This window comes from Microcebus murinus, chromosome 2, assembly GCF_040939455.1.
Source record: "Microcebus murinus isolate Inina chromosome 2, M.murinus_Inina_mat1.0, whole genome shotgun sequence".
Lineage (NCBI taxonomy): Eukaryota > Metazoa > Chordata > Mammalia > Primates > Cheirogaleidae > Microcebus > Microcebus murinus.
In genome coordinates, this window is record NC_134105.1 from 94,947,348 (window position 1) to 94,971,673 (window position 24,326).

At 44.4% G+C, this 24,326-nt stretch overlaps 1 protein-coding gene across 1 annotated transcript in view; it reads left to right on the plus strand.

Moving 5' to 3' along the window:
• The window catches only part of CD101 (CD101 molecule), a 44,062-nt gene extending 20,221 nt beyond the window's left edge, over positions 1–23,841 (plus strand). Inside the window, exons 3-9 of the mRNA XM_076010408.1 lie at positions 223–639; positions 1,896–2,282; positions 5,504–5,887; positions 6,592–6,996; positions 11,459–11,869; positions 14,455–14,844; positions 22,300–23,841. Of these exons, the coding sequence (XP_075866523.1) occupies positions 223–639; positions 1,896–2,282; positions 5,504–5,887; positions 6,592–6,996; positions 11,459–11,869; positions 14,455–14,844; positions 22,300–22,544 (2,639 nt within the window). The 3' untranslated portion in view covers positions 22,545–23,841. The remainder of the gene's footprint in view (positions 1–222; positions 640–1,895; positions 2,283–5,503; positions 5,888–6,591; positions 6,997–11,458; positions 11,870–14,454; positions 14,845–22,299) is intronic.
• The last annotated feature ends 485 nt before the right edge of the window (positions 23,842–24,326 follow it).

Consider the following 24,326-nt stretch of genomic DNA (forward strand, 5'->3'; position numbering starts at 1 on the left):
TCAGTGAGCCATTTGCTTTGCCAAGTTCCATAAACTATACGTAGATGCCAATGTTCCCACTGGCAATAGGGAAAGCATATGGACAGGAAAGCAAATGGCTGGTGAAAAACCACCTCAAAGTCTGTGCTTTGCAGGTGGTGGTTCAGGGCACCATCTCCGCCTAAGGAGGTTCATTGGACAAACACTGGGCCCATCAGATTATTATCATTTCTTTGTTTCCAGTTATTCCAGATACCCTCTCTGCCACCATGAGTTCTCAGACTCTCAGGAAAGAGGAAGGTGAGCCATTAGAACTCACCTGTGAGGCATCCAAAGCCACAGCTCAACATACTCACCTCTCTGTCACCTGGTACCTGATGCAGGATGGAGGAAGAAGCCAAGCCACCAAGATTATTTCTCTCTCCAAAGACTTTATGCTGACCCCCGGGCCCTCTTATGCAGAGAGGTTTGCAGCCGGCCAGGTGCGGCTCAGCAAGCTTGGGGCCACGACCTTCAGGCTGTCCATAGAGAGCCTCCAGCCCTCGGATCAAGGCCAGCTGTTCTGTGAGGCAATGGAATGGATTCAGGATCCAGACGAAACCTGGACGTTCATCACAAAAAAGCAGACAGATCAAACCACTCTGAGGATTCAGCCAACAGGTAATTATCTCCTCGGGCAATTCGTTAATATAATACATTGGTAGTGGGTACTTGTGGGATGTTTTTATTTTTTTCTAACCCTTTGTTGGCTCTGAAACATTGGCTAGAAAGTTTGAGTAAATTTTCTTTTCGTCGTCTGGGAGGCATAGCGGAGATGTAGGACATTTGGTTTGGGCTCTGTCCATAGGTTGGATGTGAGATAAGACCTGCTAAACAGTTAGATCCATCCCACAAGCCAGCCATGGAGATAGCAGTGTTACCAGTTTTGCCAGGCTGTGTTAGCACATTACCTACGTTACCTTAGTCCTAACGATCATCCTATGAGGAAGTAGTTGACTCCCATTTTGAAAATGAGGAACCTGAGCCTCAGACATGCTGGACACTCCACCTAAGCTCACCCAGTGGGTGAGAGGTGGGCTGGCATTCAAAGGCAGGCCCGTCTCTCTCCAAAGCCCACTCACCACAGACACCAGGCCTCAAAGTAGCTCCAGTTTCCAACTGGAAAGATGAAGCCTCATCTTTGTCAGCGCTGGGATTTCTTTCCGCCGGACCCCTTTTCCCACTTGGAAGGAATGGTATTACTTTTCATGATCCATTGGCATTTTTGTCAAAGCAAGAAGAAAGACCTTGTCTGTGATTCCTGGTTTCTCCTGGTCTTTGGTCCAATAGAAATGGGTTGCAAAATCGTGTATTACAAACCCGTAGCTAAACTTCACTGGGATCATTGAAGTTTTCTTTCTTTTTTAAGATGAGTGTCATTCTGTAAAATTGTTCTGTTGTCCTCAGATATATAAGTGACACTCAGTGAGTTCTGTGGAGCTATATCCCATGTGCTTTGAACTTAGGAAAATTCCACTGGGTATTCTCAGGCAAAAAGGAGAATAAGAAATCACAATGTAAAGCACTTCAGTATAACATATTTGATTTTATATATACATAATATTTAATTCAGTATAAAATAGTTTATTTTTTAATTGAGAAAGCATTCACAACTCCATACTTCATACATTTGTGCATACATCTTGCTGACTAGGCTTGCATTCAGAAAACCATATATGCTGTCCTTGCCAGGTGATTTAAGAAATAGTCATGACCATTTTTTACTCTAGGATGTCTTTGGTTTACCTGCCACTGCAGAACTGATCTCCCTCATAAAATGAGATCCCTGTGGTATCGCAAGGGGTGTCATATCTCTCTGGTACTGAAAGGACACATGGGTGGGCTCTCTAAATGCCTGTCTTGCTTTTGTTTCCCAGTGAGAGATTTTCAAGTCAACATTACAACTGACAGCTCGTTTGCTGAAGGGACACCCTTAGAACTGGTCTGCCTGGTTATGGGAAGTGGGCCCAACCCACAGCTTCAGGGCATTTGGTTCTTCAATGGGATTGAAATTGCCCGAGTGGATGCTGGTGGAGTCCTGGGCCTGAAGAATGACTACAAAGAGAGGGCAAGTCACGGGCAGCTCCAGGTCTCAAAGTCAGGCCCCAAGGCTTTCTCTCTCAAGATCTTCTCTGTGGGCCCAGAGGATGAAGGTGCCTACAGGTGTGCAGTGGCAGAGGTGGCGAGAACTCGGATGGGCTTCTGGCAGGAGCTTCAGAGAAAGCAGTCTCCAGACAGCCACGTGCACCTGAGGACGCCCGCAGGTATGTGAGGCTGGGACCAGGCACGCTCTGGGCTGCTTTCAGATCCCCTCCTTTGCTAGAAGAGAATGCTTTCATGGACACAGTGGCGGTCTTCCTGAAGAGTCAGTGTCAATCCGATCACATTGCAGGTGAAATGGAGTAAAGCAAAGCACCCAACCGGCTGCAGACCTTAGTCCTATTCCTGAGCCGTTAACTGGGCTATGACCACAGACCCGTGACACACACCACTTCGTGTCTCTACATTTCAGCTTCCTCATCTGTGAAATTATGTCATGCAACTAGATGGGCCTTAAGTACCTCCTTGCTGTCTTCGATTCTTTGATTCTATTTATTTTTTGTTAGCTCTAATTTTTATACTTAGGGTTTTTCTTAAAGCAGAGAACACCTGTATTAGACGGGGCTGGCATCTTTCAGTTGCCTTCTGCGAATGCCCTGCTGTGCTAACCTGACATGGGAAATAATACTTAGTCATCATTCCGACTCACAGAAAAGCATATATGCAACACGGAAGAAACAAAGAGTAACTGATAGTGGGCAGCCTCCGTTCCCTGCATTTTGCTGTGACGTGGGGAGACGCCTGTCCAAATGGTTCTGAGCGTCTGCGTGCCCCAAACTGAGAAAGCTGCCCAGCTCACCGTTATTTTATGAAAGTTGAGTGACCTCAATGTTTGAATAATCAGTGCCTTTTATAGGGAGAAGACACAGCTAACATAAGGATTCTCTGAGCTAGATATTCAAAATCTACAAAAATTAATTGCCCAAAAGCAAAAAAAAATTTTTGAACGTTTTGAATTTTTGAAAAACTGAGCTAAAAATAAAGATATCCTTGCTGCACTTGATCATTGGAGGCATCTCCAAAGATAGATGCGTTTCCCTTTCATGTTCTTCTCCGTCACCCTATTTGCTAGGAATGAAGACGCACAAGCTTTGGCCTGAGTGGCAGCCAGGAAGTGTGTTTGTGTTGGTTTTCACACTAAACATTTGGTCTAACTTTCTAGGATTCGGGAAAAACAATGTAGGCGGGTTTACATATTTACACAGAGATCAATCTCTGCTTTGTGCATGTCAGCCTCCCTGGGGAGCATACATATACAGCCTTTCCTAAAGCCAGCGGTGCCAGACAGATGCCAAGATGTGTGTCGGGGTACATAGCTTATGGTCCTATAGATAGGGTCATCTTCCAAAACTCAAAATAGTTCTTTGCATAGGTTGGAGTCTAGACTGGGCTTAATAAGCAGAAATAGGAAAAGTTAGTGGCAAATTTATTAAGGACCCTGTTTAACATTCTGTTTTGAAAGTCAGTCAAACTATTGAAGTATGAGCAGAATTTTATCATTCTATGAATATTTTAAACAGAAGGGGGCACCCACTACCACTGTGAATGTGTAACTTACACATACTTAATAAATTTATGACTTTTTACCAAAAGGCAGTAATGACCACAATGAACTAAGGAAACCTCATTAAAAAAAAAAAATGATGTTAGTTGAAACTAATCATAATGGTTATGTTAAAGTGGTGAGATTATGAGTAATACTTTCTTCTCTAATTTCTAAACTTCAGTCATGAGTCTATTTTTAACTTGAAAAAATTAAATTCGAAAGTGGATTTGCTAATTTTTTTAACCTATTTATGGACATTAACCTTCATTCTGCCTTTGTAACTTATGTGTGTGTATATATATATATATATATATATATATATATATATATATACATAAAACAGTCAAGACTGAACTCCTTTCTCAGCAGGGAAGAGCAATTTGCAAATTCATTTAGATCCTATTTAGATTTCTAATATCGTTCTGTTTTGTTTTTCTCTTCTGCTTTGAATTGCCTCTGCTTTGGCCAGTGCCTCGCATTAAACACTACTGCTAATAGCTAACCTTTACTGAGTATTTTCCCTGGCCCTCCAAGCTAGGTCCTTACGTGTGTGCCCTTTGTTCAGTCCTCTCAACAATACAATAAAGTGAGTGCTATTATTAGCTTCATTTTTTCAGGAAAGAAAACTGAGGCTCAGAGAGGTCAAATATATTGCCCAGGGTAATTCTGACTCCAGTGGCCTTGGCCTTAAACAGAGTTCTGGGCTGCCTAAGAGGGAAAAGCTCCTGATGTAGCTCTACATTGCCCATAAAGCAGCTAGGGCAAAACCTGTGTTTGTTGAATGAATGTGTTTGTTGAATGAGTGACTTGAATTTCCCATCTAGGAGCCAAATTTACATTTATAGTTTTACACTATAGTTTAGACATAGGGCTCTCCCTTTACCAACAGCATATATACACACACATATATGTATACATACATATATGTGTATAGATATGATATATATGTATATAAACAAATATTGCCCCTCCAAGTAACTTTTTATTGTGAACAGAGATAAAATTAATGTTTCTTCCCTGTTGAAAACACATACTAGGCCCGGCTCGGTGGCTCACGCCTGTAATCCTAGCACCCTGGGAGGCCGAGGCAGGTGGATTGCTTGAGATCAGGAGTTCGAAACCAGCCTGAGCAAGAGTGAGACCCCGTCTCTACTATAAATAGAGAGAAATTAATTGGCCAACTAATATATATAGAAAATATTAACCATGTGTGGTGGCGCATGCCTGTAGTTCCAGCTACTTGGGAGGCTGAGGCAGGAGGATTGCTTGAGCCCAGGAGTTTGAGGTTGCTGTGAGCTAGGCTGACGCCACAGCACTCACTCTAGCCTGGGGCAACAAAGCAAGACTCTGTCTCAAAAAAAAAAGAAAAGAAAACACATACTAAACCAATTAGGATTGATTAGGGGAAATAAGCAGGGAAAGGCAGTTTCGAACACTGAAGGTCTAAATTCCAAAAAACTAAAAATTTAAATAGACATAGCTTCCTTGCTTTTAGATTCATGCACCCACTCTAATTAACCTAACAAAACATTAATATTATGGGCTATTTGCCCAACTAGATATTCTTAAGGAAGGGCTGATTTAACAAACTGATTTTTTAAAAAGTGCAAATTATAAATTGTTTAAGTGTCAATAGGTTCTCTGGATATTTATCTGCTGTCTTGTTTCCACTATTAAGATATTTAGCAAATCTTTTGTCTGGAGGTGGTACAGGAAGAAACAGCCCGGTTTGATTTGTTACAAACTAGTCAAGTTCTAATTAGTGAGACTTCACTGTATTTTGGAGAATTGTTCATTTGCTTAAAACACTTTTTTTCTTCTATAATCTGAAATCCACAGCAAGAAGTGTGGTTATGTCTACTAAGAACAAGCAGCAAGCTGTGTGGGAAGGAGAGGCACTCACTCTTCTCTGCAAGGTGGGTGGACCTGAAAGTCCTCTGTCTGTGAACTGGTGGCACATCCCACAGGGCCGGACACAGCCAGAGTTTGTGGCTGGCATGGGGCAGGACGGCATCGTGCAGCTGGGCGCCTCCGATGGGAGACCCGGTTACCATGGCAACACAAGGCTGGAGAAAGTGGACTGGGCCACCTTCCAACTGGAGATCACCTCCACCACCCTCACAGACAGTGGCACGTACGAGTGCAGAGTGTCTGAGAGGACCCGGAACAAGGCCAGAGATCTGAGCTGGACTCAGAAGACTTCAGTTACTGTAAAATCTCTGGGTAAGTCTCAAAGAAACTCCTTTTCTGAACTTGCACGTCAGTCACTTCATTCTGCAGCGGAATTTGATCGTGTGTCATCGTGACCCCCCCCCCCAGTTATGGTATGTGTACCCCCATGACACAGAGCACGGTCTCTGGCCACCGTGTCTGTCAATTAATCTTTAAAGTTTTTTTCATCTTTATAAAGATCAGCTTTAGAGTGCAATTTGTAAGTTGTTGTTCAAGGTTAAAAACAAACTCCTATGAATGGGAGTCGACATATAGCAGAGCGTAGCCGAGCCTTATACATTCTGGCTTTCGATGGCTGCAGCCCTGGGATTGCAGAGCCTCTTCCAGCACACGCAGAAGGGTTCTGATGCTGAACCCAGGAGCGGGGATAAAGGAAGGAGGCCAGACGACTGGGTCCGGGGAGCGTTCCACCCACTCAGCAGCAGCTGTCTAAGCAGCAGACTGGAGAAACACTGCCTATTTGTTGCCGGCTGCTGAGAACAGTCTTAGAAGAGGGTCAACTTTGAAAAATTGAGGTCAGAATTCAGGACAGACTGTGCTGTGAATCAGCTTCAATCCCCAAAATATATGACACTCCAAATGTTACAAATGCATGGTCCTAAGTGAAATTTAGGTGGTAACCAGAAAAACTTGAAAGTACTGTACTTTGATTTGGTAAAGATATGAGAAATTATATTTCATTGTTCTATTCACAGAGTTCAGTTTACAAGTTAGTCTGATGAGCCGCCAACCGCAAGTGAAGTTAGGCAGCACCTTTGACCTGTTCTGCGTAGTAGGGGCCGACTACTCTGACCTCAAGCTGCCACTCACTGTGACATGGCAGTTCCAGCCAGCTGGGGCACAAGACTTTTATCAGCTTATTCGGATCACCCATGATGGCACTATTGAATGGGGGGATTTCCTATCCCAGTTCCAAAAGAAGACGAAGGTTTCACAGACTTCATTTCGTCCTCAACTCCTAATCCACGACGCCACTGAGGAAGAGATGGGAATGTATCGGTGTAAAGTGGAAGTTTATGACAGAAATTCCTGGCACACCAATGGCCCTGTGAGGGCTTCTGTCATCTCTCACCCATTGAAAATAGCCATCACTTTACCAGGTAAGCAACACTTGAAATCCATCCCTGATTTTTTTTTTTTTTTTTTTTTTTGAGACAGAGTCTCACTTTGCTGCCCTGGCTAGAGTGCCATGGCATCAGCCTAGCTCACAGCAACCTCAAACTCCTGGGCTCAAGCGATCCTTCTGCCTCAGCCTCCCAAGTAGCTGGAACTACAGGCACGCACCACCATGCCCGACTAATTTTTTCTATATATTTTTAGTTGGCCAACTAATTTCTTTCTATTTTGGTAGAGAAGGGGGTCTCGCTCTTGCTCAGGCTGGTTTCGAACTCCTTACCTTGAGCAATCCACCTGCCTCGGCCTCCCAGAGTGCTAGGATTATAGGCGTGAGCCACCACACCCAGTTCATTCCTGATTTTTTAAACAAAACAAAACAGAATCACATTCTTCCCATTTGGGGTACATTATAGAAATTAAACATAAATACTTCCTTCCTATGTTTGCACCGGATAAGTAAGGGCCACTCGATGAGTGATTTCCAGGCTAACATTAGTTTGTCTGCGTGGATGGCCGTACTTGTAGTGAAAACACTGAAATACTTCCACACTGGCTAATAACTCCTGCTCCACACCCTGCCCCATTTTCCCGTGGGTTCCCACCACCCAGCAACTCAAGGATACCACGTGGCACAACAGGGGGCCTCTAGGACTGGTCCCAGTGGAGAGGCAATCTTTTGGATTGCTCACTGCCCAGCCTTACCAGTTATTAAACATTTGCTAGGTCTCTCCTCGGGGTAGGAATAATATAAATTCCATTAGAATACATTTATCTACTTATTTTTAATGTGTTACTGTATGAGTCAGAGAACTTATGATTATAGTCAAATACAATCCACCTCATCAATCGGTAACGAAGCACAGAGGTTAAAAGTGAGGCACCACATAGGCAAAGTTCTGCTGTCATGTATCTCTTGTAACTTGTATTCGCTTACGACAGAGTGATGAGAGACTTGGAAGTCACTTAGATCTGACGATCACTAGATAGCAGCATGACTTTGGATAAGTCACTTAATCTGTGCAAGCCTTAGTTACCTCATCTGTAAATTGCTTATGTGCAGTTTAAATGTGATGACATATGTGATATGCCCATTACCTGACCTTGGTGTGTCAGGTGTGTCATCTGCCTGACACACCAAGCAGATGCTCAAACATGGTAGTGGTCGTCATTCTCCCTGCTGCTGAGCAATATCTTTGGTAATAGTAATGATCTCCTTGTTTATTAATTCAGGCCTGAATTTACTTGTTCTCTCTGCAGTATTTGCACTGGTTTCCCCAATTCTTTCTTCTTGAAACTTCTTTTTTTCTTGGCCCTGTGACACAAGATTATCCTGGTTTCTTTCCTGAAACTGACGTCTCCTTTTTGTTCTTTTTTGCAGAATTCTCCTCCATTGGTTCTTTCTTTAAAGAAAACTGTTCCTTTCTATTTCATCCTCAGCTTGCTCTCTTCTTATTCTACACACTCTCCTGAAGTGGACTCATCTCTGCCCATGGATACAACCTATTTGGTGACAAATCCCAAATCCTGTTATCCTGAAAGATTTCTCTTCTGTCTCCAGACTCACATGTCTGCACTCACTATGTCAGAACATAAACCCACCATTATTATCCAAGCTCCTCCTTCCACATTGTTCCCTATGTTCCTCTCTTCATCAACCAGTGACCCAAGTTAGAAACCTGAGCCATCCCCAACTCCTCTACGTTCCCCTTATAGTCCAAGCTCCCGTAATGTGACTTGCAAGGTCCTTTATAGTCTGGTACCTTTGAGGCTTTCCAGCATCATCTTCTTCCACTTTCCATCTTGAATTTGAGCTCCAGCCACACTGAATAACTTGTAGTTCCTCAATACACCAGGTTCTCTCTCACTCTCAAAGTCTTTGGTCAAGTTGTTTCTTTTGTACAGAATTCCTTAATCCCTTCTTCATCAGAGTAATTCCTGTAAACCCTTAAGGCTTAGCCTGGAGTTACCTCCCCCGGGAGGTTGTCCCTCATATTTCGGTTAGGCGATCCTCCTGGGTGCACTGCTAGCCACTTAGGCATACCTCCGGCAGACATGGGTGACATACTGCTGTGACCTCTAAGCCTTTGTCCCTGTGCTTGTCTCTCCCTCCGGACTGGGAGGCACTAAGGGGAGGCATCCACAGAGCCTGGAATAGTCTGGCACATAATATAGTATGTTTGTTGAAGGAAGAATAAAGGGAGCTCCTGGCAGCATCAGTACGCAATCACAGAAGTAGAATCCGTGATGTCAGCAAGAAGTGAGAATAAGATTTGGGAGCAAGGATTGTCACTCAACTCTCTGAAAAACCAGAAAAGCAGCTGGAGTCACAGGTTACTCCATATCCATACAACACTCCCACAGCTGAGCAGCTGCAAAGACACATACAGTTTTGATCTTTTTTCTGCCTTACTGGACCTTTGCATCTTATTTTTTTTGTTTTAGTTTTTAATTCTTAATTATTATGGGCACATAATAGTTGTATATATTCATAGGGTACATGTGGTATTTTGATACAGGCATACAATGTGAATTAATCCAATCAGGGTATATATCACCTTTGGCATTTATCATTTATTTGTGTTAGGAGCATTCCAATTCCATTCTTTATGTTATTTTAAAGTATACCTTAACTTATTATTGCTTATAGTCACTTTGTTGTGCTATCATATATTGTTTATTCTATCTAACTGTATTTTTGTACACATTAACCATCATCACTTTATCCCTCTCTCCCCACCACCTTTCCTAGTCTCTAGTAACCACCTACTCTCCATCTCCATGAGATCAATTGTTTTTATTATTCAGCTCCCACATATGAATAAGAACATGGGAGACTTGTCTTTCTGTGCTTGGCTTATTTCACTTAATATAATGTTCTCCAGTTCCATCCCTGTTGTTGCAAATGGCAGGATTTCTTTTTTTGTTTGTGGCTATATAGTAATAATATTCCATTGTGTATATGTACCACAAATTTCTTTATGTATTCATCCACCGGTAAATGCTTTTAGGTTGATTCCAAATCTTGGCTATTGTAAATAGTGCTGCAATAAACACAGGAGTGCAGATATCTGTTTGACATGCTGAATTCCCTTCTTTTGGATATTTACACAGCAGTGGGATTGTTTGGTCATAAGGTACCTCTATTTGCAGCTTTTTGAGGAACCTCCATACTGTTCTCCATAGTGGTCACACTAATTTACACAACAGTGTACAAGGGTTCCCCTTTCTCTACACCCTTGCCAGCATTCATTATTGCCTTTTTTATAAAAGCCATTTTAACTGGGGTGAGATGATATCTCATTGTAGTTTTGATTTGCATTTCTTTGATGACTAGTGATGTTGAGCATTTACCTGTTGGTCATTTGTATATCTTTCTTTGAGAAATGTCTATTCAGATTCTTTGCCCATTTTTTAACTGGTTTATTTGATTTTATCATATTGAGTTATTGGAGCTCCTTATATGGTCTAGTTATTAATCCCTTGTCAGATGGTAGTTTGCAAATATTTTCTGTGGGTTGTCTGTTCACTCTGTTTATTATTTCCTTTGCTGAGACACATAGATTTAATAGCCCATGTACAACTTTTATTTACCCATTTTTGAAGGCACATACAACTAGAGTTTGGCAAATTGTTAATCCAGAAGTACTCTGAATGCTGAGCACACAGACAAAGCATTTTTTTTTTTTTTTTTTTTTGAGACAGAGTCTCACTTTGTTGCCCAGGCTAGAATGCCATGGCGTCAGCCTAGCTCACAGCAACCTCAAACTCCTGGGCTCAAGCGATCCTGCTGCCTCAGCCTCCTGAGTAGCTGGGACTACAGGCATGCGCCACCATGCCCAGCTAATTTTTTCTACATATATTAGTTGGCCAATTAATTTCTTTTTATTTATAGTAGAGACAGGGTCTCACTCTTGCTCAGGCTGGTTTTGAACTCCTGACCTTGAGCAATCCGCCCGCCTCGGCCTCCCAGAGAGCTAGGATTACAGGCGTGAACCACCGCGCCTAGCCCAGACAGAGCATTAATAGGGCCACTTTCTCCACAATTTGATACATGAAATGCTACAGAAGAAATGTCTGTGTTTAAATACTGAAGCATTATCATGTAGAAAAGAGACTGGGCTTTTTCTGTCTGATACTTCCTCTACCACCCCACTCCCTGCCCAGTAAGGGTAGAACTAGGACCAGAGGATGGAAGTTATAAAGAGATAACATTCAGCTTGATATCATTAAGAATTTTCTTGTAGAGGAATTGTCCAAAAATTGAATGGGCTGCTTTGTCAGATAGTGAGCTGTTCAAAAACTGAATGAACAGTTTGTAGGACTACTGCAGAGGGAATTCATACAGACAATGGCTGGAGGACACACTGCCCTAGTTGACCTCTATCATCTCTACTACCTTAAAATTATATTTTCTACCAAGGTAACTGTTTCTGTTTTTTAATTTAGAGAGCAAGCTAGAAGTGAACTCAAGCAGTCAAGTCCAAGAGATATCCATCAACTCCAACACTGCTATAGAATGTAGCATCTTGTCCCGGTCCACTGGAAACTTTCCGTTAGCCATTACTTGGTACTTTTCTCCCATTTCCACTAGTGCATCCTGGTTGAGGATCCTAGAAATGGACCAAACCAATGTTGTGAAATATGGGGATGAATTTGACACTCCACAGAGAAAACCAAAATTTCACACCAAGAAAGTTTCCCAAGACTTGTTTCAGCTACACATTCTGAATGTGGAAGACAGTGATCAGGGCAAATATCACTGTGCTGTGGAGGAGTGGCTCTTGTCTACAAATGGCATGTGGCTCAAGCTCGGAGGAAAGAAGTCAGGACTGACAGAATTGAAACTCAAGCCCACAGGTAAACCTCGTCAGTGCCTTCTCGCACATCTTTCTGTAGGATTGCCGTTTTCTCCTGGGTAGTTGTTCTGTGAGGTGATCCTGTGGGAGTAAAAATATGACCTGGTCATAGGAATAGAGACCACCTAAAAGTGACTGCAGGACCTGGTAGCCCTCCAAAGGAGGGAGGTCACTTAAGGTGAATCAATCTGAGGTTTTGAGGAGCTCAGATAGGCACAAGATCCCTTTGATTGGTTTGCTTATCAGCCTGCAGCCTGGTCTAGGCAGCTACCCAGGGTATCGTCTCTCCAGATCTCTGTAATAACAAGCTGTGTCATTCCAGTGGGGCTCTACTGTAATTTGGCAGAGAAAGAGTAATACGAAGCATATTTCTCCCACTGTGAACAGAAACTGTACAACTCTTTGGGGATGTGTGGAGAAATTGCTTTTCAACATTTAGCTGCCTAAACATAAGGCAAATAAGAGTAGTTAACTGCTGGAATGGCTTACTGAGGGAATCTCCTCTTCCTCAGGAGATCTTTAAAAATGTAATGGAACTTCCATCCATTTGCGCTAGTCTAGGATGCTGCTGTCTAAATGTGGGCAGGGTTGGTTAGGTCTCTCAGCATCAGTTAGGTCACCTCCAGTGTTGATTAAAATCAACTGAATGTCACGCCTAAGGTTCGGGAACCGGCCAACAGCACAACACAGATAAGTTGAACTAATCTGGTGCTTCAGATACTATGTTTAAGGTAACATCAAAAAATAAGAATATAATTGAACATTACTATGTATTAGGCAATGAGATGCAGAGATAAAGAAGGCGTCCCTCTTGCCCTAAGGGAGCACACCATCTGCTGGGGCAGCAGGGACAAAACAGCAGCTTAGTATGGGGCCTCTTCCTGCCCACCCCCAGGGTCCCCTGCCTGTGTTCTTCAGGCCCCGTTCTTTCCCTAATAAGTGTATGTGTTCCTCAGGAGTAGAGCCTGGGCCCATTTTTTTTTTTTTCCCTTATTCTGTGCTTTTCTCAGAACTTCTTAAACACTGCCCTGGTTTCAACTACCACCTTCACGATGATATCTCTAAGTCTTTATGCCTAGCCCCAATCTCCTGAGCTCCAAGCCTTTAAACCCAGCTGCCTGCTATACATTTCCACTTGGATGCCCCCAGAGACCCTCATGCTCAACATGCCCCGCATGGCATGTATCATCTCTGCCCACAAGACTGGCTCATACTTCTGCATTCCCCATTGTGTGACTGGCATCCCTGGCTCCCAGCCGTCCCAGCCAAAATCGTGACAGTATGTGCGTGCCCTCTTTAAGGAGGCAGACACTGCTTAGCTCAAGCCAGGGCTTCCCGTGCAGAAATGTGGGCTCAGCGTTGTAAGATTGTTTAGTATATTAAGAGATGCCTAGAATCTTTTGTGGTGAACATCTTCCAATTTGAGAACATTTGCAACTAATTCAAATTCCTTTAAAATACTGAAGGAGTCGAACAAAACATAACCGTGGGCTAGGCATGACCGTGGGTTTCCAGTATATACCTTCATTTAGAGAATGAGTTAAGAAAGAGGCCCCAGAAAAACATACTGAGTAGGGCTGGTCAGAATTGTAGGAGGGGTATTTTATTTGAGGTCAAAACAGGAGAGAATTTTAAGAAGAAAATGGACTTCAGTAACAAAAACTATAAAGAGGACAAAAAAAAGGCTAGAGGGTCCCTTGAGCTGGGAAATTGGACCCTGACCACGAATAGTGATACCATTGGAAGCCAGATCGCAATAAAGCAGGAAGTAATTTGAGGTGAGGAAACAGTAACAGTGTCATATAAGCTAATATTTCACATGCTTCTCCATGAAGGAAAGGAAAGATTAAAGATGGTAACTAAAAAAGAGACCAAGATCAGATAAAATTATTTTTAAAGATAGATTAATAAATGTATTTGTAGTGGGGTTGAAATTTTAATGCACTCTATAGTTTATTTATTTTGTTTGTAACTACTCTGGCTGTCATTTCAAGTCCTCACCTACTGGTTAGCAGGGGGAAAAGAAAGTAAATGTCGAAATCTGTTTAAAACTTAGCCTAATCCAATAATTTGAATAGTTCCCTTGGGTGATATTTTAATACTTGCATCTAAATGTTCAGTCTCTCAGACATCCTGCTCTCTCTCCGCATCTATATGGAAGATACCCAAGATAATATCTGGGTGTATGGGAGGAGAGCAATTAGCTAAGAGTGAAGGGTAGTGGTGGAATACGTGATTTGAGGGGGTTGCTGGAAGTTCTGAACAGCCCCTCTGGGAAGTAGATGAGGAGTTAGCTGAGAAGTATAAGCATCGAGGAGAGGGCCCCACTGAAGCTGAGTGGTTTGCAGTGGCAGGAGCCAGCAGGCAAGAGATAGGGGTTAAAGAAGGCAAGTGGGTAGTTTGATTCATAGCAGAGAATGTTCTGGCAAATGTGAAAGAAAAAAGGCATTACAAAAACAGGGCAAGTATTAAAGGTGAATGATCCGATTTCTAAAAAATATAAGACGGAGATCTCCCCAGTATAACTGGATTTTTTCAGAGAAAGTGTCCAATCTGGAACTTACTTACTGCCATTTTATTTTCTAGGAAGTCAGGTCCATGTCTCCAAAGTGTACCAGACAGAAAATGTCACTGAGCACAGAGAGGTGGCCATCCGCTGCAGCCTGGAGAGTCTGGGCGGCTCGGCCTCCCTGTACTCTGTGATGTGGTACAGAGAAAACTCTGGAAATAAATTGCTGGTGCACCTGCAGCACGATGGCTTGCTGGAGTATGGTGAAGAGGGGCTCAGGGGGCATCTGCACTGTTACCGCACGTCCCCTACAGAATTTGTCCTGCAGCTTCGTCACGTGGCGATGGAGGATGCTGGACTGTATTGGTGCAGGGTGACAGAGTGGCAGCTCCATGGACACCCAAGCAAGTGGGTCAACCATGCATCAGATGAGTCCCAGCGAATGGTGCTCACCGTGCTGCCTTCAGGTACTTAGGGGTTAATCTACCACAGGCTGGGGGCCAGGAGAATGTGGGGCTCTCCTCTTATGCCTTCCCTCGCAGCTATGTGTTACTCCCTCTTCAAGCTGAAGACATTTTTCAGGTTCCCTAAAGAAGATGAGTTTGCTGTCTCCCCCAATAGTAATTCATTTGAACAAACAAGGTCCACGTGAAGTTTTGTCATAAACATTTAAATATCAGGGGCATCTGTTTCCCTCTTCCCTTCCTCCCTGCCCAAAAAAGCCATCAACACTATGTCCCCTTTAAATATCCAAATAATGTGTGAAGCAGACATCAGTACCTTTTGGCTGACCCTCTAATCTTAGAATTCTCATCTGCAGCGGGAGTGGGAATGAGAGATAGGGAGATGATAACTTTACATTTTGATCTGATTGAACCAAAATTAGCTACATCTAAATGCCCCTTTGATCAAAAGGAAAAACAAAAAGCCTTTCTCAATGAATAAATGCCAACCTCACTGTCTCTCTATGTACGTAACAAACTACCAGCACTTTGATAACGATGGTCATTTCGTGTGCCTCTTCTAATTGTACCTTGAAAGGCATCAAGGTAGAAAGGGTGCCCCACAGAACTTGTAGACTCCAGCAAGGAGGGCAACTACTTAAAGACCATTGGCCAAAGGGTGACCTTCCTCTATTAGAGGTCATTCTACTCAGCTGAGTATTCATTAAATCCTTGTTAGTGGAAGCAAAAGGTTATCCAGTTAGACTAGTTAGTCTTCCTTATTGATCCATAAGCTGGCAGCTGTCATAGCCAGCTCATTCTGTCAGCCACTTCTTCCTGGTGGGTTTCAAAAGGAAAGTGAGAGGTGAGCAATAAGCTAAACTTACTGTGGAAAGGGATATTGGAGAAGTAGAGGTGTGGTATTGGAAGGGTAAATGAAAATGATCAATAAAGATAACATTCCTAAGGCACTGGCTAGCTTTGGCGACACTCCTTAGGAGGGAAAGAGTGCTGTCAAGAACATATGGGAACTTCTAAGAGGTAGCGGTAGCTGCATCCCAGCCCTACCATGTTTCCCTGAAAATAAGACAGGGTCTTATATTTATTTTTCCTCAAGAAGACACCCTAGAGCTTATTTTCAGGGGATGTGTTATTTTCCCCTCAAAGCTTCAGCTTGCAGCACGCACAGGATGGCCGGGACCTGCCAGGGGGAGCCAACCTTGTGGGTGGGGGTGCCCACACCTTTCCGGTCACCTCTGGGACAGTAGCTGTCATGATGGGGCAGATGAGAAGGGCTGCTCGTCTTCTCTACCGCTCCTCGACCAAATGCATGGGTTGTGCAGATACGCTGTGTAGCCACGCCCATCACTAGGTCTTATTTGCAGGGTAGGGTTTATATTGTGCAAATGCTTCAAAATCCTGCTAGGGCTTATTTTATGGGTAGGTCTTATTTTCTGGGAAACACGGTAGCAAGATTTCTGCAATGGAAGTCAAAATGGTCTGATTTGTTCCTCGAGGGGGGTCCATCATCTCACCCTGTCCATTTCTCAGCAGAATTCTTTTTCCTGAGTGTCCAGGAAGAATTTTTTTCTATCGGCCTTTCTTCCATTCTAACAATTATAGGAAGTCCCATGCCCGTGAGCACATCTTGTCCATGTTTTCCCACCGGAATTCATAGGCTCTGTATATTCAGCAGGTTTTGCAGTAGAACGAATAGATAAGAACAGTAAAAAGTATATATTCTGTGACTAAAAAGCACATCTCCTCTGAGGCACATGAGATCCTTTATAGCATATGTATTGTTAATCTTTGTGGAATTCTAATAAAACAGGTATAAGGTTTTTAGAAGATGAACTTAGAAAGAAAACATTAAACACTGAGTGCCTTTGTGTTCTCAGAAAGCCTGTGCCATGACAAGCGGAGGGGTTCCCGTGTGACTAAAGTCACGCCTGGAAAGCAGCATCTGGGTTCCCCCACCTGGCTGGTCTTTTCTGGGAACCAGGAAGGCAGTGTGCAGTAATGAAAAACCCCAGGGGTTGCACTCAGACAAGCCTAGGCTCGAGTCACACTCTACCACCTACTAGCTATGAAGTCATGCCCTGGTTACTCGCCTTCCGTGAGCCTCTGCTTTCTCGTAAAAGGAATATCATAATACGAATGTGTATAAAGTATCTAGTGCAGTCCCTGGCACACTATAAGTGCTCAACAAATGTTAACTCCTTTCCCTCTTATGCTTCCAACCATGCTACACACATACACACACAGGCTTGTACGCATATGTGTACATATACACACATATATATCTGTGTGTACAAGATATTTTAATTTGTTCAGTAAATAGCTATATGAGGTTCTGAGGATACAAAAATGTGTATGTTCCCACAGAGCTTAGAGGCCAGTGAGGGAAGTCAAGCCCAACATGACGCGTGTCATCAAAGAAGTATTTGCAGGATGGTATAGGAACAACAGAGTCTGGGCTGGGGTGAAGGGCTGGGTCAGGAGGAGATCTGGGAAGGTTCTCCAGGGCATGGGGCCCATGAAAGGGAGGAAACATATTTTAGGAACAGGAAAGGGTATGCAAGATGATCATAAGATGTGAAACTCCGTGTTATATTCAGGGAACTTCTAGAGGTTGAGAACGGTAGAAACTGTGTTCCATATAGTACAATGGTAAGAGATGAAACCGGTGAGGTGGGAAAGGTACAGATAGATCTCAAATGTGTCTAAAGTATGATGCTACAGAGGGTGAACTTTATTATGTTGGTTATGGGATGTCACTGAAAAAGTTCATGCAGGAGAGTGGCATCGTCACATTTGCATTTTAGAAGTTCCCACTGGGAGCAGCAGTACAGATGAATTGGAGGAAAGGCAGACAGAGCAGGGAGAACTGTTTGAAATTGCAAGAACCCAGGTGAAGCAAGACAAAGGCCTGAGTTGAAGCAGTGCCAGAGAGGACTGAGAAAAGCACAGGCATTCAGTATTGTGAGGGGTAAGCTTCAGGACTTAGAGACTATTAGATATATGTAGAGGGAAATGAGCAGAAAAGAAGAGTTAAGGTTTAATATTTACATTCAGACTTAGATGGATAGTGGGGCTATTTTCCAAGCAAGATAAAACATGAGAGGGGTCTGGAGGGGAAGATTAGTTCAGTTTTGAATAAGCTGGCCTGGAAGTGAGCTCAGGGTACCTGTGAGTTATAGAGGAAGATCTGGCCAGTAGACGTCAGGACTTCCAAACGGGATCTGCACCAGAGCTGTAGATTAGAAGTTATCAATTTACAGCCAATAATGATGTGCAAAGATGGACTCCTGAGATACATGGTTATTTATGGGCGGCAGAGGAGCGGGGCCTGTGAAGGAGACCGATGGCAGTGCCTGAGAGGTGGGAGGAGGACTGGGTTTGGGGGCGCCACAGAGACCAAAGGCAGAGAGGACATCAGGAGGCAGGAAGATTAGACAGACTCCTGAAAAGAGTTCGATTCAGATAGGAATGGGAAAGTATCCACTGGATTTGACAATATGGGACAATGGCAGAGAAGTGATGTGAGACGTCAGACCGCATAGCTGTTTAACACACGTCTCCACTGCTAGACTACACACTCTGAGAAGGCCAAGACTGTGAGTGTCTTGTCTGTAGCGCCAGCACAGTGCCGGCACAGAGGAGATGCTCAAATGTCTCCTGGTGGGTGCCAGTTCTATGTGTTGACACAGTCCAGGTCAAACGTGATGTGCTACCAATTATCACTTCTCAATTGGTCTCTCACCCTTTGCATCCCAGGCTGGGTTAGTTCCAGGACTACGTAATAGAACTGTGCAGTATGTATGTATCCCAAGTGAGGTCAGAAAAGTTAAGAGACATTTCCTGGGGGAAAGGACCTGGACTTTTCTTCTCTGTCTTACTTCCTTACCATTAACGAAGCCAGGGCAGGGACTACAGCTGCCCAGTCTTTTCACGCGCCCTCAGACCCTAGACATAAATGTCTTATTCTAGAGAATTCTCTGGGATTAATTAATTGATAGGCCACACTATAAGGCTTTCTGGGGACGGGATGATTACTGGTAATGTGGTGCTTGTTACTGTTTCCCAGCTCTTGTTTCGGCAAGGGTCTAGTTAGTAAGTGGATCCCAGAAGGAGATTGTGTCTCCACCACAGTGAAGTTTCTGGAGAGGCCGTGCCGTGTACCTGTGCTTCCCAGTGTCCCCCCCCCCAAGGCCTGGCACATGGCACTCCACAAATATGTGATAAAGGAATGAGAAAGTGAGTCTTGAGTTGGGTTAAAACAGATGATGCCAAGGATTCACTTATTCTGGGATGCACTTGTTATCAGCTTCCTTACTCCACTTTTCTTTCTTGGCAGGAGCCAGCTCTCCCACACGGCCACACATGGCATAGGCAGTTGCCCAAGCTTTGGATTGGAGGGTGGGAGGAGTTTGTAGCTCCCCGTTAGCCTCTACCCTTTCTTCTGAAGTCAGTATTTCTGAGTTGATACCAGAAAGGAGTGTCCTCTTGCTGTGTTTGGCCGTGGCCAGAAGCAAGTTCTAAACTCAACCTCATGATGAAGTGTTCTCATTACATTTTTGGCTCCGCGTTGCAGGCCTTGTACTTTGAGCATTGGACGCTGACTCGAATTGATTAAAAATGCCAAACCTTAATGGTTTTGAATGTCACTAATTCTAATCCAGATATGGGGGAGAGGCAGATGGTGGGAAATGGTGACTATGGGATCCAGAGCAAACACTGCTCTCCCAGGAGAGGTAATTTAGAAGCACCGGAACTGACAGCTGCTAGCTGTGTCGTGCTTTGATGGCAGATTGCTCTTAAGAGGAACGGCCTTCTCCCCAGTAAGATAGTCAAGCCCTTTGGCTGTCCCTTCATGCTGAAGATTAGAGTCTCAGTGGCAGAAACTCTGAGCACCAGGTTTCTTTCCACCTCCTGTGTGCCAGCCCCATCTTGCACCCCACCATCCTAGCAACTGCCACGCTTGGTGCCGTGGACTCTCACTTCACAATTGTCTACTTCCCGTGACCAGAAAAAGGAGCCAGAGCCTCCTAAGTAATCATTTGACTATCTGCTGAATGCCACCTGGATCTGGGAACAGAGGGGTCAGAGATCCAAGGGAATATCTGGCTTCTAGAGGAAATGGCCAAGCCTGTGGTCCCTATATGAGAAATCAGCAGGCTCTGGCCCTGTTCTCTGTCTGGTCTGTTTGGAGAAGGTTGCCTGTGATTTTTCTAGCTTTCTCAGTAGTATTCTAGCTAATATTTATTGCTTTCTGACTTAACAAATGCTCTACGTACTTTGTTAAATATTATACAGTATGCATTATCACAACTCTAGAAATTATTGTCCTAATTTGGTTGATAAGGAAACTAATGATTAGAGACAATAAATAACTTATCCAATGTCAATAATAGTAGAAGTGGGAGGATTTGAGACCAGCTCTCTTTGAAATGTAGTAGGTGCTCATTCACTACTCTGCACAGATACCCACAGCCAGAGCTCCTAACACCTGGGCTCTGTGGCTCCATCCTCTCTCAGCATTGCAATCTCTGCCTCTTTCTAACCACATGCCTTCGAACGCACTCAGATAAGACCCGGGAGAATAAGTGCAGTCAAGCAGGGTCATTTGGGAGAGAGATTCACAGGTAGGATGTGGAGAGGGCATGGTATAGAATTCAAAACCTAGCTTTATCTTTGCTCACTCTTTCAAAACCAAACACCAAATTTAGGATGGAGAATACAAACTGGACCAGCGAAAACCAGGCCACAAACCCCTGCAGCTCTTTGCCAGCCTGTTCAGAGCTGCCAGCCTAACATTCAGTAATGATCTTCACTTTGTGTAACATGATGGCAACCATCCCTGGGTTCCCGTGTGCACAATATACTCATGCCATTGATCCATTCATGAGACTCCATCAAGACCCTGTGGACAAAGATTGCAGAAGATAAAGAGACACATAAGAGACAGGCCCTGGCTTCAAGGAGCTCACAGTGCAGGAGTTGAGCAGATGTCTAGGTTCTTTGCTGACTTCCATCAATGGGACGTTCTTTAACATGTAAGATGCATCAGCAATGCCAGAAATGGAATTCTTATAGCAGGAGGTTGGTCAAAATGACCTCTAAACCTGTTTTCATCTCTAAGAGTCTATAATCCCATGAATCCTATAGCTTAACCTTTGAAGAAAAAATTGCTTATGTCAGTACAATTTTCCAATAAAAGCACAGCTACTGTTAGCACCAAATTTTTAGAATAGCCCTGATTTCAGATACCATGTCATAAATAAATGTAGCTGGAAAGCTACATTTAGTAATTTGTGTCTCTTTGAGCATGTGTCTTTCTGCTTCAAGAGACTGATTCCTGGAACCTGTGGTGTTTGCAGTTCTCTCCGCCGTTGCTTCCCTGGCTGTGTGGCCAGGAACCACTTTGGGGCTGCTCGTGCGTGCTCCGAGTGTGTGTGCGAGCGACAGTGCTTCCCGGGCTGCAGCTGCCGGGCGGTCACATGCTCCAGCGTGCCTTTATATAGTATCTTCCACCCCTGTTGTTGTAGCCCATCCAATTTAATTCAGATCAGCAAGGGTTAGTGGGCACCTGCGCCGGGCACTGAAGGAGACATAGGAACAAATGGCACTATCAAGACATACTCAAGTAACCACAATGAAAGGAAGGAGATAGTTAAAAGGGAATGAAAGGGGCCTAAACAAAGGGCTGGGGGAGAAGGGGGATGGGAGAGAACTGTGCCTGAGGCAAGGTAGGCAGCGCTGGGAGAGCAAGATAGTGATGGAGCTAGACCAGAAGGACCCAGAGGATCAGTGCAGCGAGCCTGTCAGGTGGTGGTGACAGTCAGGGCCCTCACGGGGATGGGGAGACCCACTTGGAGGGCAGGCTTGGGTCAGGGTGGGCAAGTGTCCCTCACTCTAGGTACAGTTGTTCTATAAGAACAGAGCAGTGCATGTGTGTGTGTCTGTGTGTGTCTGTGTGTGTGTGTATGTGTGTGCCTGTGTGTGTATGTGTGTGTGAGTGTGTGTGTGTGTGTGTGTGTGAGTGTGTCTGTGTGTGTGTGTGTGTGTGTGTCAGAAGCAGCATAACTCGGTTAAAAATTCAGGACTGACAACACAGTTGAGAACGAGGGTTGAATTATAGATATCTTTTCTGAGGAAAGAAGATTAAAGGAGAGGCTTTCTTTTTTGTTTTGTTTTTCATTTTGGCTGTTAGTTTTAAGTAGGTCATTGGAACCTCCAGTGGCTGGAAATTGCCGGGCAAGGGGGAGTTGCGTTAGAAGAGCCTGTTCCGGGAGCTCTTTTCCCCCCGGTGCTCTGGCCTGTGTCCTCACGTGTGATTTCAGGGGCCTCCTGCTATTTGGTCCCATTACTTTAACATACATTTGCCTATAACAATAAATCCCAGATGCGTTTGTAATTGATTAGTACAAATAAGGTGGAGACTAACGGTTCTCTTTCTTTCTCTCCCTTTTGTTGCAGAGCCCTCTTTTCCTTCCAGGATCTGCTCCTCCGTACCTCTGCTCTATTTCCTCTTCATCTACCCCTTTGTCCTGCTCTTTCTTCTGCTCCTTTCCCTTCTCTGCTTGTACCGGAAAGCCAGGGAGCTGTCGGCCCTGCGTTTCAGCGCACGGAAAGAAAATTCCTTCTGGATGGACTTGAAAGAGGCTGGCGGCGGGACCATACATGGAAGGAAGAAGAGGAGGACGAGGAAGACTGAACCCTGAGAGGCACCTGCAGCCAGAGGAGAGCATGGGGGACTTTTGAATGAGCTGCCCAGGTGGGAAGGAACCTGGTTCTGTCCTTCACTGTGTCTGTGGTTTGGGGCAAGTTACCTAGGAATCGGAGGGCGCCTTTATGGAGCTGTGTGGTGCGCCTGTGCTGCACATTAAGTGTCTCTCTGTGGATTACCTCACCCACCCCGCGCAGCCCCCTGAGCCAGACAGCACAGCTACTCCATTGACATTGACCACACCTGGAGAGAAGCACCTCCCAGCAACACCCTGGGGGGCTTTCTCTCCTCTATCCTGGTCACACTGGCTCTAGACAATCTTTTTCCTCTAGATAAGTGGTGTAGGAAAGACCTGATGCCAGCAAAGCAAAAGGAATTGGGAACATGCTCTTTGTTTACCTAAAATCCACCTCCCCAGTGAGAATGTAGCTTCCTTCAACGCAGAAATGCAATTCTCCTCCCCCAGGCCATCCACAAATGCCCACTCAAGAGCCAGCTCTGCATAATAGGTGCTTAAGTAATATAGGTTCTTTGACAAAATGATAAAACATTTTGTAGCCTGAGTTCTGGGGGACTTTGCTTGTTTGGTAAGACTTATTAAGAAATTGCTGAAGAAAAACTTTTTAAAAAATGTCGTGCAACTGTGCTCTACTTCACCAACCCCCAAACCTCAAAGCTCCCTTTCTTCCCCTCCCCACCTCCCTGCCAAAGGCACCATCTGGCGTCCGCCCAGTGCTGAGCCAATCCCTTATATTCTTTGAGCAACAGCACTGGGCAGTGGGACAGGGTGCTGTGGCTGTCTGGAGGGGGGCTGAACAGTACCACATCCCCTCCTATTCCAGGGCTCATTCCTCAGGGTCCCGTATTCTCAGCCTGGAAAAGTCTGAGGGGAGGGGGTGTGTAATGGCTTAAGGCTTTCAACAACTGTCCCCGCTGGGCCTGTGGTCCTCTTACCTTTTGTTTCAAAAGCTGCTCAGGCCCCTATCGTAGCCAGAATTTGGAAATCAGTTAGTGCCACCTAACAGACATGAGAAAACACATCTATTTATTGTCTCTGTGACCAACAGGGTTGCTTTAATGCTCGTTAATTTGCATTTCCAAGGAGAGCAATTTATTTTTAATTATTTTATCAGGCACACACGTCCTCTCCAAACATAATTAGTTCCTTTGCAAGGAGATTATTGATGGCTATGAGAACTCCCACCGTAGACCTACCAGTTCCTTGAATTCATGTCCCTTTATAGTCTCGCTTGAAATGCTTCAAATGTTTCCTTAAACATGTCAACACATTTCTTCTCTCCCAGGTAAGGGAGCATACTTTTACAGAAAACAAAGCTGAAATGAAGATTTCTTAGAAAGTATGATGATCCTTCCCCCTCAGTATTTAGAAACCTGTATTTTAATTGGGATTTGAAAGGAAAGAATGGAACTGTGAGCGGTCAGATAATCACACCTGCCTGGAGCACCCTTTCCCCCAACCCCTCACCCTTCACCTGGGCACTGCCCTTCCACTCTTAGCTCAAACACCTCTTCTTCACACGTGAACCCAGCACAGAGCAGACCCTCAAATATGAAAGCGTGCCAGCCAGAGCAAACCCGGGAAGTAGGGTTTCCAGGGAGCACCCCCGTGGTGACTCAGACACAGCCCCACTCCCCTAGCATGGCCGCCTTGTTTGTCCTTGATGCTCTGCTTTCATTAACAGCATCCAGAGCACATGCGATTTTCTAAGCAGCTTTTTGTCCCACAATAAGTTTCAGGCAACAAAAACCCCAAAGT